At 35.4% G+C, this 13867-nt stretch overlaps 1 protein-coding gene across 1 annotated transcript in view; it reads left to right on the top strand.

Moving 5' to 3' along the window:
• Window positions 1–13867, top strand: part of LOC136034475 (uncharacterized) — a 99444-nt gene that overhangs the window by 35017 nt on the left and 50560 nt on the right. Inside the window, exons 5-7 of the mRNA XM_065715686.1 lie at window positions 3084–3406; window positions 6278–6443; window positions 8550–8729. Of these exons, the coding sequence (XP_065571758.1) occupies window positions 3084–3406; window positions 6278–6443; window positions 8550–8729 (669 nt within the window). The remainder of the gene's footprint in view (window positions 1–3083; window positions 3407–6277; window positions 6444–8549; window positions 8730–13867) is intronic.

The raw sequence follows: 13867 nt of genomic DNA, 5'->3' as shown, positions 1-13867 counted from the left end.
TATATTCAAACATATCATACTTTGTTTATACTTCATAACGTATGAAGTTGTTTACATTATTTTTCATTGTGTTGCGAGAGCAACACTTTGGTTTTGTCCCGTTTTTTTTTTTTTTTTTTTCCTATGTCGCCGATCTCAGCTTATTCCTGGAAACTGGTAAGGGTCTAACCTGTGCGGTTTTTACGGAAAGTGTGGACCTCAGGCCGGATTGATGAATATGACATTACATTTTGGAAAGCTCCGTAGAACTCTTGCCTGGGGCCAAAAAGGATGGTTTTTGCTTGTCCTCGAGCCAGAGCCTATGGTGTGCGAAGTGAAGTGGAGTTATATAGCCTATGTCAGAGAGGAGTATCTGAAGTTGTGCAGCCAAGCTTTCGTTTCATCAAACCATGTTTCTGCTTTCGAGTGGAAAGCTCCGTTCTAGCAGGCAAGCAGGCAGGCACCAGTTTCAAATTGAAGATGGACTAAAATCTATAAGTGTTAAATATATGCGGTAGTTCCCCGGCCCCACAGCCAATATATCTTCTTTGAGTGATAAATAGAAAAATTTACAGAAACAAAAAAGTGCGATTTTCCCACGGGTCCGAAAGTGCTGCCATCTATTGTTTCTAGCCATTTCTGTTCGTGATTTCAGCTGACTTTACCATTCTTTTTTTTCTACTTGGGATTGCAATAGAGAAATGGTATCAGATATACCTCTTAAACTTTAAAAGTTCTCTCATTGCTAAAGAAATTAGAGCTTATCCTTTGCTCCTTTCTAAGTGGTGGTGTTAGAAAGTTGGCCTCCGGCAAAAAAGTCAACTTTTGAACTAAGACAGATAGAATTTTTTTTTCAATGACAATCGATAGACCTTGATGAGCTGATCAAAGTATATGTCATCCATTTTTTGTTACAAAAATTCCTTCATGACATACACCAGTTTGAAAGTTTCAAGGGGTTGACAACTTCAGTGGTAAGGTACACACTTGAACCAAAAATAGGCCGATACCAATTGTGAGATATGTAGGGGACTTCCAAGCAACAGTCGATTATTAGCTTATAATCATCTTTGGCAATGAGGGGTTTGCAACTTTTGCTGATTGGTGTACCTATTATCTGTTTCTGGTGTAATTGATGGTAAGAACAACTTGGTTCCCGATTGTAAGACATGTAGGGGAGTTGTAAGTAATAATCGGCTGTTAGGCTACAATGACTTCAGCGACAAGGGGCTTGGAACTTTTGCTAGTTGGTGTACCCATTATTTGTTTCCGGTGAACTTGGATGTATATCCCGGGAGAGGGACTTGTAAGTAAGAATCGGTTGCTAGAGGAGGCTCACGAGGGGCTACAAATTTGTGCAAATTGGTACACATCTATGGAATCAGGGACCCATAAATTTCCTGTAATGACTCGCCATCCAATAATAAGCGATCCTGGATGGCGAGTCATTACAGGAAATTTATGGGTCCCTGATGGTATTTTGATCCTGAAAAGTTACAGATAGCTTTATAATACCAACTAGATTACATAAGATAATGTTCCAAGTTTCCATCCGTCACGATGTCTACGATTGAAAAGGATAAAGTTCAACCGGCTGCAAAGTGACATTTAGGGGCCTAGTAAGTAATAATCGGCTGTTAGTGTGGACCTCGGGCCGGATTGATGAATATGACATTATATTTTGGAAAGCTCCGTACGACTCTTGCCTGGGGCCAAAAAGGATGGTTTTTGCTTGTCCTCGAGCCAGAGCCTATGGTGTGCAAAGGATAAAGTTCAACTGACTGCAAAGTCAATTTAGTCCCTTCTTCCAATATTTTTTTTTTTTTTTCAACCCTGAGGAATAGCCTTTGATCATCTGATTACTGATTGTGTTATTCTTTGTCTCTCACGGAAGAGAGACTTGTAAGCAAGAATGGGTTGCTAGAGGAGGTTCATGAGGGGCTACAAATTTGTGCAAATTGGTGCACATCTATGGTATTTGATCCTGAAAAGTTACGGATAGCTTTATAATACCAACTAGATTATATAAGATAATGTTCCAAGTTTCTATCCGTCACGATGTCTACGATTGAAAAGGATAAAGTTCAACTGGCTGCAAACTCAATTTAGTCCCTTTTTCCGATATTCTTTTGCTGTTGTTTTTTCAACGCTGAAGAATTTGATCATGTGATTACTGATTGTGTTCTTCTTTGAATATGCCGTTTTGAAAGCTTTGATAGTTTTGACAACTTCAGCATTTAACCGATAGCGAAGAAACAAAACCAAAGTGTTGCTCTCGCAACACTTTAATCGGCAAAGCCGAACAAAGGTTGCCGCAACACTTCACGTTGCCCAGGCAACGTAGGTCTAGTTTACCATGTTTTCTTGTTAGTCATATGATTTTTACCAGACTGAATATGACATATCTGTTGCACCAGAAATAATAAATTTATTTTTATTTTATATATATATATATATATATATATATATATATATATATATATATATATATATATATATATATACATATTCAATTGTTCAAGTCATGCGTATTGGTTAAGTCAATCTGTGAGTATGTTTGAGTTGGTGTCGTTTTGATACTGTAAGTACAAATAAGTAATTACTAGTTTTTCTGTAGTACTGTAAGAAGAGAGAGAGAAAGGTATATTTAAACAACAATCGTAGCTCAAATGGCTAATTTGATGTTGAAATACAAAACATGTTATTATGCACTATTATATATTGACGTAAAAAAAGGGACAAAAGATTTCTGGTAGCGGTTTGTCTGAGCACGCTCAGGCACAAGTTTTAGCTTCTGTCTCGTACGACTGACTGTCAAGGCTTCTGGTCATAAAATATCACAGTGAGCAGGGTTAGACAGCAGCATTTTGCCAAACCTCAGGATAAGCTCGCCCAGATGGAGTTCCAAACTTTGGAGTTCAAGGGTTGCAAGGGCATCGTGGTAGGAAATGTCTCTGATACTCAGGAGGATCCTGGTTGCCCTTTTTTGGACTGACAAGCACGTGTAAGCACCAATGGATACTGTAAGCACCAATTAATAAGTACTACTTTTATGTTCATTCTATATTTTGGTCATTTGTGAATATTATTCTCTTCTCTTTCAGATAAGGACAAGAACAACTGTGATTTTCTTCAAATAGTCTATGATCCTTTATCTTCAGACTCGCAAGAATGCTCCAAAGAAAAACCGGAAAATTGTACAGTTGGTGATCTCAGTTCCAAATTAGGCCATGTCACAGTTTCAAGTTCAAATACTAGATCAGGGAAGATACTTCATAATGACCCGCATCTTATATTACCTGACCTTTCGGGACCTCGACAACTCTATGTAGTTCTGTTTGAAGATGAAACTTCGAATAATTTTCTAACTTGTGCAAGGTTGACGGAGTTGAAGCCTAGAAAATCACAAGCTTTATTTTCATCTAAGGTTAGTACTTTTATTGTACTGGAGTCTGGAACATTTCATTGTTTTCATAAAAAAAATTAGCTGTTAAAATATAAAGTTTAAAAGAATCGACCATAACCAAAAATACTAGTACAGGAAAACATACATAATTTTAGAAAAAATAGGAAAGACTAGAAATGTTGTGATCTCTTTGGAAATAATCACAATGTTTGCAAATAACATTATTTTCTTCAGTATATGTAAGAGCCTTAGAATTCAGGATGTGCCCTCCATATGCAAAATACTTGGCATTTTTCCTAAAATGAATGGCCACAGATGCGTGTTTTGTTTTTTCATTTTAAAGTGCACGAGCAGTTACTAGTTTTGACTATTTTCTTCGCACAAATGAAGACTATATACTCCAAAAACCCTGGAAATCCTCTAAAATATGCCCAAATATACCCAAACAAAAGTTTAGAAGTTATCCAGTTCGTTCAAAACTCTTTAAAGGCTTTGTAATGAACCTCCCAAATTCTAAGGTCAAATTGCAGTGCAGTGCTTCATTTATTTCTTATGCTTGTTTGCAGTCCACGTGGGTTGAATGATAATTCTGTCAAATATTCGTATGCTCTGTTTGGAAGAATTCGGAAGAGACTTATACAGTACTTATAGTGTCGTAGTTTCACAGCAATCATCAGTGACATATTGTTTCCCTTGGAAGATTCATAGAATAGAATTTTGAAGACTTTCTCCGATCAGATTTATGGAAATAAAAGTAAATCCTGTACAAATTAGGCCCCCACCTCCTCCAGGGAACAACTACCATTGCCAACTACCTATAAAGAGGAAGGCAAGGGAATTGTTTTTAGAAAATGTTTAGAACTTCCCGTGATATATCTTATGAATCAGTGTGAAGTAGGGGGCGGGGTTAATCCCCCAATCTCCCAAAACTGGTAGGAATATGATAAGAAAGGCATTAGAAAGGTTGCGTTGGGGATGACAGCTCCTTTCTTATTTTGAAAATGACCAATCGAATTATAATTTAAATGAAAATGATAAAAATCAATGGCAAGTGAAATTGCAAATGACAGATTACCAGCTAGAGCAGTACCACCCTAAAATTTCATTTTTGGTATCTCAGACCCACCCCCTCTCCCCATAATGTTCTTTAGAGTTCACTTTTCCAGGGATGATTGTACTAAGCCAATAGCTATATAAATTACTGAGGAAGGTTATTTAAGCGACATTTTCAACTGCTAGTTCCAACAACGTTCTCTTTTTATGTAGTCCCACGATTTGCCTCAATCTGCTCATCCTGACATGTCGCCCTAACTGGGTAAAAATGACAGGGATCTCCAGTATTGAAAAGTCTTATCACAATATATTTCAAAGTTCAGTATGTGATTTGTAACTCCTGCACAGAGGTACGCTTTGCTCCTTATTTTGTAACTTACCGTTTATAAAAGGAAAACATAACCAAAAACAATTATTATTCATTTCATAGTAAAGAGTTATACCAAAATTTAAAACAGAAAAATATTGTGCTAAATAGGAAAGGGGTTGCCCCCCTTCCGTGAACTACTGATCATTATGTAACTTGTGTTTTGCTGAATGTTTGTTAGAATGAATAAAAAATTCGTTGTTGGTACATGCTACTGTTCTTTAAAGTATTGTAGCAAATTCTGTACTAAAATGCTTGTCCTATCAAATCAATTCTTAATTCCAGATAATTATCCAGGATTCAAAGTGATTTGTCTGATAGAATTCGAATTAATAGGCAATTTGAATTCTGAAAGGATTGGTCTCTCTTGGCAATGGGAGATGGACAGGGGCGGACACATGAATAACTGATGTTAAGAGGGCACCAGTGAAAATTGGGCTTTCAGGGGAAGGTATATACCTCTAGTCCCACCTAGATTTGCCCCTGGGGAGGGATAAGAATGAGGATCTGCATGCTACCTGTCAACCGGATCAAGCAAGGCCAGACAAAAAAAAACATTGTTCAAACCTTGTAATTATAGGCGTTGTTCAATATTTTGAAAATATCGTAATTTGTTTACTAAACATAAAAATGATAATTGACGAGACGCTGATTTATGTGTTGCCAGGATCTGTTTTTTTTTTGTGTGTGTGTCAAAACATAAAATTAGACTAGGAAAAAAGGCATTTTAAACTAATTGTTGTTAAATTAACGTCGATACGAAAGAAATTACGATAACCCTAGTTTTGGTTGAAGTTTGATAGGGAAAGATAAGTGTGCAAAAATAAATACACGCTGTGCATGCCAGGGTGTTGAGAATCAACTGGTGAGCCTCCGCCACCAGACTGGAACGGAAATTGGACTGTTAACTTAATTTTATGTTTGTTTAGTGTATTTGTATTGTTTATTACATTTATTTTGTAATGTTTTTAAAAGCGAGTAGTTTCTTTGCTAAATGGTAACTTTTTTTCGTCACTGCTTAAAAAAAATGTCCTTTTGAAGACTTAGGGCAAGGCCACGCTACCTTTAATTTGTGGTTGTTTGGTATTTCGTATCCATGATAAAATAATATCCCAAAATAAGTTTTCAGGCAGCTTAAGACGTTTTTAGTTGCAGTATTAGTAGTAGTAGTAGTAGTAGTAGTAGTAGTAGTAGTAGTAGTAGAACAGTTTTATTGAAAATAATCATTTTTATATAATAGCACAACAAAAGCGGAGCTTGCGAGGATGTGCTAAAAAAAAGAAAAAAAAGAGTATAGAGCATGAGACCATTCACCGAAACCAACATAAAAATAAACAACAAAACACTACAATATATAGGCCTGTATTCTTCTCAAGCCTCCCAAACCCCCTTGATATATAAACCCTATTCCTCTACCTCCTCTCCCACAGTCGAAATGCTAAAATTACTCATACGCTTGTATTTACTTTCAGGGAATAAAAGGGACAGTCATTTTTGAGCAAAGATCACCGTTTGATCCAACTCGCCTTGAACTCAGTCTAACAGGGTTAAATAAAACAGCAGGAGGCTTTCATGTTCATGAGTTTCCATTTTCACCACCCTTGAAGTCAGACGATCTAGTTTGTCGCAACACTGCAGGTGAGAACACTTGATATGGCATTCAAAATGAAAAAAAAAGAGAAAAAAGGCACGTCAGAGCTATCGATACAAAAATGGCGATGAAAATGGGAAAAATAGGTGTAAAAATGACAATACACAAAGGTCAAATCGTGCAGTAACTATTCTTGCATTAAAATTGAATCTATCTGGGAAGAAGACGAAACTCTCATCTACTAAATATTTACTGCACAACAGTCGACCAACACTTTATCTTGTATCCTCACTCGGATTGCACATACAGACATGAAAACTACAAATTTAGCCTTCCATATTCTCTAACTTTATCGAAATATACCTTAAGTCTTCATTCTGATTTTCAAATCATAAAATTTATGCTTGAAAGTTGAACAAAAATTAACTAAACAAATTACTTACAGTATTACATTGTTGTTATACATCAGTGTTGCTGCAGTCGTGCGTAATTTTGCTTATATCAATAAGTGTACCAATAATCTGGCTGTGGAGTGAACACTCAATCAGATTTTTTTTCCAAATAAAGAGGATCGTGCAATGGAGGAGGAAATTTCCTTTGAATACTAAAGAACTTCCGTAGTTTTCCAGAAAAAAACATATTATCTTTTCTAGCCTACCAAATAGTGCAATAAAGAAACAACAAATCTGTTCATAGAAAAAGACTCATAGGCTCTAAAAGCCTGTTCATAGGCTCATAGAAAAAAGAAACGCCAAAAGTTCGATTTCTTTGTTTGGAAAGCTAAATGTCTTAACAATTCTTAATTTAGCCTTAGATAATCGCTAATATGGTGTCTTGTTTTGGATAAATAAATGAGACAATGCTGTTTTAATAACAGGTCGGATTCTAATTCAGAAGGGATTCAGATTTGTTTACCATGCAGCATTTTTGATGAAAGAAAAACTGACATTTTTTGTATTATCTCTCTTTTTTATGCTAGAATAGGTTAGTTGCTAAAATAGGAAAGAAAATGGTTTTTCCCGGCAAATACTCAATTTCACTGTGAACCTTTACATACATAGGAGTTATATGTGAGGAAGTGACAAAAAATTTCATGGGTTGGGGATTTAAAAAAACAACAAAAATAATGAATATCATATAAAATATTAAAAATAATAATAAAAATAATATAAATATTGAAATATTTATATAACATAATATAATATAATATGCATATAAAAATATTGAAGGCTTTGGGAGGTTTTTAAGAACTCCAAAAGTTTGCGGCCAGTTATGGATTAAAAGTCATCTTTTTGTATTTGGTCGGTCACGGACTACGTCTTTCTATCTCTAAATAAAAATATTAGATGGCGTATATGTAAAACTAAACTAAAATCAACTGAAAGCTTTGTAAAAATCAATTTCCCTCTTTTCTTATTCAGTCTAGTAAACGTTTCTTTTCCAAAAGTTTATTAATTGCCTCTTTATTTATTTTATTATCTACTTCCCAAGTTTGTTTAGTACATTAATTTTCTTGATTTTTACTTTACTCGATTCTATTATATTTCTAGATTGATTACTGCAAAAGTTGCTTATATTTGTATGTTCTTTTGCGTTAAAAATGTTTTTCTTTTTATTATTGAAAAAAATTGACTCCAATCCGAAGCTTTAAAAACTGAGAATAAAATTTTTATGCAGTTTTAAAAATAGATTGCAAGCCTAAAAGATGCAATTTGACAATAAAAAGAAAAAAAACGACAACAAAAGACGATAGATCTTTTTTTATAGATGTTACGGATGAGGGGCTGAAATTTTTATTTGGAGCTTGACATGAATATTATTATAATTATGATTGTTGAAATATATTTAATATTGAAAATATATTTTTAGTTGCCCTCTTTAGAGTGGCCTGTCCTCGGTGACAGTTGGAACTTCCCTTCGGTCGATGCTCCTGGTAATGTGTCCACCGTGGATGACGTCCTTCCATCTTTTGCGTGATGTACTTTTTGGGTATTTCCAGTCGTTCGCAGTTGGATCATATTTAAATATGGATTGGGCGTTGTTTCGTTGGGTAGGCTAAGCAGATAACTAAAAAAAATGCAACGAGTGAGGCTCAAGCTGCTAAGAAACTTAAATAATAATAACGTTCAAATTTAACTTGTTCTATTTTTAAGGACACTACAATCCATTTGGATGGAATCCACAAGACTCTCCCCCTCCAGGAAAGGGGTCTTCTGATATGTATGAGCTTGGAGATTTAAGTGGAAAATTTGGAAACCTTCAAGGCCTGGATGAAAAAATTGAATCATATTATGACCCATCTCTTCCCCTTTATGGCCCATATACTATTTCAGGTGAGAATCTAATATTGATCAGTTTAGAGAACTTGTTGTCATTATGATCTTAAAGTTGTAATTTTGATTATTATTACTAGTACTACTAACAACTCACTGCAGCACCAGGCTGCCTTAGGCCAACACAACTGTGCATGGTCTTCCTCCATCCCAGTCTAAACAAAGCCGCCCTCTTTACACCATCCCAAGAAGTTCCCATTTTCTTTACATATTTATGACATCTTACCTCACCAATCACGGACGACTTACCTTCCGTTTAGCCATAGACGGTTGGCCGAAAAGGACAATCTTCAGTAATTTGTCATCTTTCATTCGCAAAACGTGTCCTAGCCATCTCAAACTTTTTCTCATTATAGCCCTAGAAAGTGGGATTGAACCGCACGTTTCGTATAGCCTTATGTTTGAAATACTGTCAGTAAGCCGGGTACCCAGAGCATCACAACTGGGCACGCTCATCCTCCATCCCAATATATTCAAAACTTCGCTCTTTATGCAATCCCAAGAATATCCAATTTTCCTTAAATGATTTCTTATGACATACTCTTACCCCATTCGGGGACGACCTGCCTTTTCTTTGGCCCTAACTGGCTGGCTAACAAGGAAGATCTTTGGTATTCTGTCATCCTGCACCTGCAAAACATCTCCTAGCTATTTTAACCTTTCTTTTACTTTAGCCCCCAGAAAGTCAGATCAAGCCATATTTTCCGTACAGCTTACTATTTGATTTCACCGTCAGCCAGAGTACACATGATTTCACCAGTACACAGAGTACACAGCCATATTTTCCGTACAGCTTACTATTTGATTTCACCGTCAGCCAGAGTACACATGATTTCACCAGTACACAGAGTACACAGCCATATTTTCCGTACAGCTTACTATTTGATTTCACCGTCAGCCAGTCGGGTACCCAAAATCCAAGTACTCAAACAATCAGGTACTGAAAACAATCCCTAGAGATTTTTTCTTGAAAATATAAAAAAAAATCCTTCTCGGTCTTTTGGAACAGCCACGTTTTAGAACCATACTTGATCACTGTCTTCACTGCAGCTTCCAATATTCTTATCTTCGTTTACAAACTTATCTTCTATACTTGTTTCATCTATTCAGTTTTTAGTCACTTCAACATTTATTCAGTCATCTATATCAGTTTTGTTATTTTTGTGATTGATGTGACTATTTATTTTAAGTTCTGTTAGTTTTGAGCCTCATTCGTACTTAGAGAGCAATTTCCGGTGGTTTAAAGCCTGAGTTATTATAGGACTTTGTTTCTGCTCATCTTACGTTTTAATGTGGCTTTATACTTTTCTTCGCAAAATTTTTGTTTCGCAATCATTTTTTAAATAATTTCTGCTTTTTTTTATTGCGAAAGTTTCATTATTGATTAATATTATGAATATTTTTTTTAAAGTTATTCAGGCTCTCGGCTTATCAATTAAAATATTGGATTTTTATTTCCATTCTTAGGTTGCATTAGGAAATCTGAATCTTCTCTGTTATCGCATAAATTTTCCATATGAAATCGCACATAATTATCGCATATATTTTGTTAGCTTTGATATCAAAGTTCGGAACGGCTCTTGATTTAAAATTTTGATTCAACAGTGATTTCTAGATAGTATATTCCAAGGAATACTCGTAAAAGAAAGTTCAAAACATTACGTATAAATTGAAATGGGGTAAGAAAATGAATATATATATTAGAAGAATTGCTCAACACTCTCATTTCTGAAGCTTTAAACTCTTTTATTTGTGACATTGACATGAAATTTTGAGGTATAATGAGGAAAAGGTGTCATTCAGACAACCTGGACCCAAAAATGTCTTTCGGTTGGGTTCAGCACCCCTGTAAACATTCTCTAAAAGCTGGAATGGAATACCCTGCCGTTCTTGATTAATTTCAATCTCACTTACGCTATTTCCATAGATTGGATGCAAATAGTGTCTTTTTATTTGTTTCAAAATCTCCTCAACATTACCTGATAAATTCGACTTAATCCCCTTGATGCTCCTGATAGATGGCACGCACCAATTTGACAGCCTAGATGTACCTTGCATCTTTTTTTTGGTCCAACATCCCTAACAACAAAATGTCCCGAAAGTTTTAGATTAATACCATGAATCATTCCAGAAATATTATAGATACGCCCTTTTGGCAACTGGGATGCACATATTTTTTTTTCGATTAAGCGTAATATCCTTGGAAAGTTTCAGTTTAATACTCTTAACTATTCACTAAATCAAAACATGCCCATGCTGTCTTTTAACTTATTGTAACATCCCAACTGACATTTCCTGGAGGTTTTAACTTAATAGTCCTAGCCATTAAAGATAAACTGCAGATATGCCCTTTTGATGACCAGAATGCACAATTGTAAAAATGGAAAGATCAAAAATGGGATTTTTTAAGACTAAACGAGAATACTGAATAAACGAACAAAGCGAATATTTCGAGAGGACAACCGCCACTCTTCTTCAGCGCAAAAAAAAATAATATACTCAAGGAAAGTGTCGAAGAAAGAAAACAACAAAATAAATGCGGAAAGTCAATGTGAAAAAACAAAAAAAAAAACAGCAAAAAACCAATGAAAAAAGCAAAAAATATTAGAAGTTGAATAAAATTCAACAAAGGTCAAAAATTATAAGGAATAAAACCAAATACCTAACAACAATAAAGCGAGTCATTCGCCAATATCCTCGATTAGCACAAATACCCGAAAATTATGAACTGCAATCGACGGATACTAGCGAACAACTGAGAAATAAAAGAAAACATTCATTCAATCAAAACAAAACGAATTAGCAAATAAACAAGTTTGAGAACTATGTCATCTGATTTCTGATTTTAATAATTGCCTTCCTTGCAGACGCCCTTTGAGACCTAAAAGATTGCTGACGTGTTTAATTATATGATTGGGAAGTTGTTCCAAGGTTTATTTCGGGAATTACTAAAGTATTGGCTTCTCTTTCGAAGAATCTGAAATATGACTCATTTATTCTTAAATCACCGGAATCTCTGTTCATAGGTAGACCTAAATGTTGGTATTTAAAAATTTCAACAGCTTCCCTGTTGTGATGGACAATACCTTTGTCATGTCAAATTAAGCTAGCTTGGTTAAATAAAATAGTCTGTTCTAGGTGATCAAAGATGTGTTCTCCCCTGGCAGAGTCAAAATTTCCTGTCTTTTTTCGCTTTTTAAGGGTGTTATTAATTGAGGTGGGAGTACTGAGTTAATCTATCTGTAAGCCGTTGGTCAGTTATTCCGATGAACCAAAGACCGCACGAGTATGGAATTCTTAGACACCAGGGTTTTCACCTTTTGGGATATCGTCTTTACCTTGATAAATTTGGGAACATATAGTTTTACTGAGTCTATAATAAGTGCAAATGTTATTTTTCTTTAGATCTTTGGAAATGTCTTCTGAAATCCTTTTTACGTACGGGAGACCAAGGTAAAGAGAATTTTCTCTTTGATATGTGTTAACTGTGTCACTATCTGATAACTTTTTAATACATTTTTCAATTACAGAAATTATTAAACTAATTGAATAACCTTTCCCAAATAAAACATCCCTAAGGTGGTCAAGCTCTGAATCCAGGAAACGTGGAGAACAAACTTGCAAAGCTCTGTTAACTAGAGAAGTGACTACTCCTTTTTCACAGCAGGAGAATGATTAGAGGAATAATTTAAGTAAGGGTCACTATGCGTAGGTTTTCTATTGACCAAAAACTCGAAACATGTATAATTTCAGTGTACCAGAACATCCAATAAAGGAATACGCCTATCTACCTATGATCCTGAGAAAATTTGAGTTTTGGATCCAAGCAGTTAAGAAGGAAAGACCCCAAAGTTTCTTTACCATGCTACCATAAATAAAAAATGTTATCTTTAAAACGAACCCACAATTCAGGTTTACAAAACTTTGTGAAATGGCCCTTTCTCTAAGATCATCCATGAAGATATCAGCCTCTATTCGCGATAGAGGGGCATCCATTGTAAGTCCATATTTCTGTTTATAAAAGAATGCCACTAGAATGGAAATAAAAAGAATTTCTGTATCATAGCGCTGTAAGTGACAGAAGTATCTGATTCGAAAGTGTAGATTTTTCTGATATAGATGGGTTAGAACTGAGCTTATGCTCCAAAATGAGTTCGGCCTTTTGGGGATCACAATTGGTATACATTGAATCCATCAACACTGCCCATTCTTGTATTTGGTTTAACAGAAATTTGCTATACCTTGGAGACAAGATCAGGGGAATTTTTTATATAGAATTTTTGAGCCTGAAATAGTGGGCGAAATACAACTGATAATAATTTTAATATTTTTGCTGTAGGAGAACTAATTGAGGAAACAATAGGTCGCAGTTGATTACCGGACTTATAAATTTTAGGAAGACCATAAAAAACAGGAGATGTGCAGCCCCGGGTGTAAAACGGGGGTATAACCACAGCCATGGGGGTTCTAGGCGTTTATCCCCGCAGGAAATACCCAGGGGAGTGGGGGGTATTTTATGTTCTGTAAAGGGGGAGTTACAAGAACTTGACCAAAAACTTACCTTATATGTAATAAAAAATGGGTGGCTTGAATAACTTACAGCTCTTGCCCCAAAGGCTGTGTAGGCCGTGTCATCCTCTTAAGCATAGTTATTTGACCGTTCCACTATTTTGAACCAAATAGCTGTCTCAAAATTTCGATCGGATGTTTTTGGGGATGGACATCTAAAAAGGGTGTGGAAGGAGAACTGGTTCCTCTCCGATCCTTTTTGAATCATAAAAAAAGCATTCGAATAAGCCATTTCCAAGTTTTTACGACCATTCCTTCTGTACAAATTGGCTATGAAAAAAGCAACAACAAATAAATACATAACAAATAAATAATACATCGAGGCCTTGTGGATCCTTTACTGCAGGCAACGCTAGAGTATCACATCTTATATAATTTGTGTGCTACTTAATTGCCGTTGAATTGAAATATAAAATGGTTTTTAATTCCAAAATAATATTTTTGTACAATCTCTGAGAAAGCATTCCCGAAAGAGAAGGACTGACGTTGCATATAAAGTCATTAAAGTCAGTACGAAAATAAGAACAATTTGTATTTGTGAGGCTTTCATAGGCTTTCACAGGTCAGGG

Source organism: Artemia franciscana, chromosome 13 (assembly GCF_032884065.1).
Source record: "Artemia franciscana chromosome 13, ASM3288406v1, whole genome shotgun sequence".
Lineage (NCBI taxonomy): Eukaryota > Metazoa > Arthropoda > Branchiopoda > Anostraca > Artemiidae > Artemia > Artemia franciscana.
The sequence above is the reverse complement of the archived record's forward strand: the minus strand, read 5'-3'. Positions and strand labels throughout refer to the sequence as shown.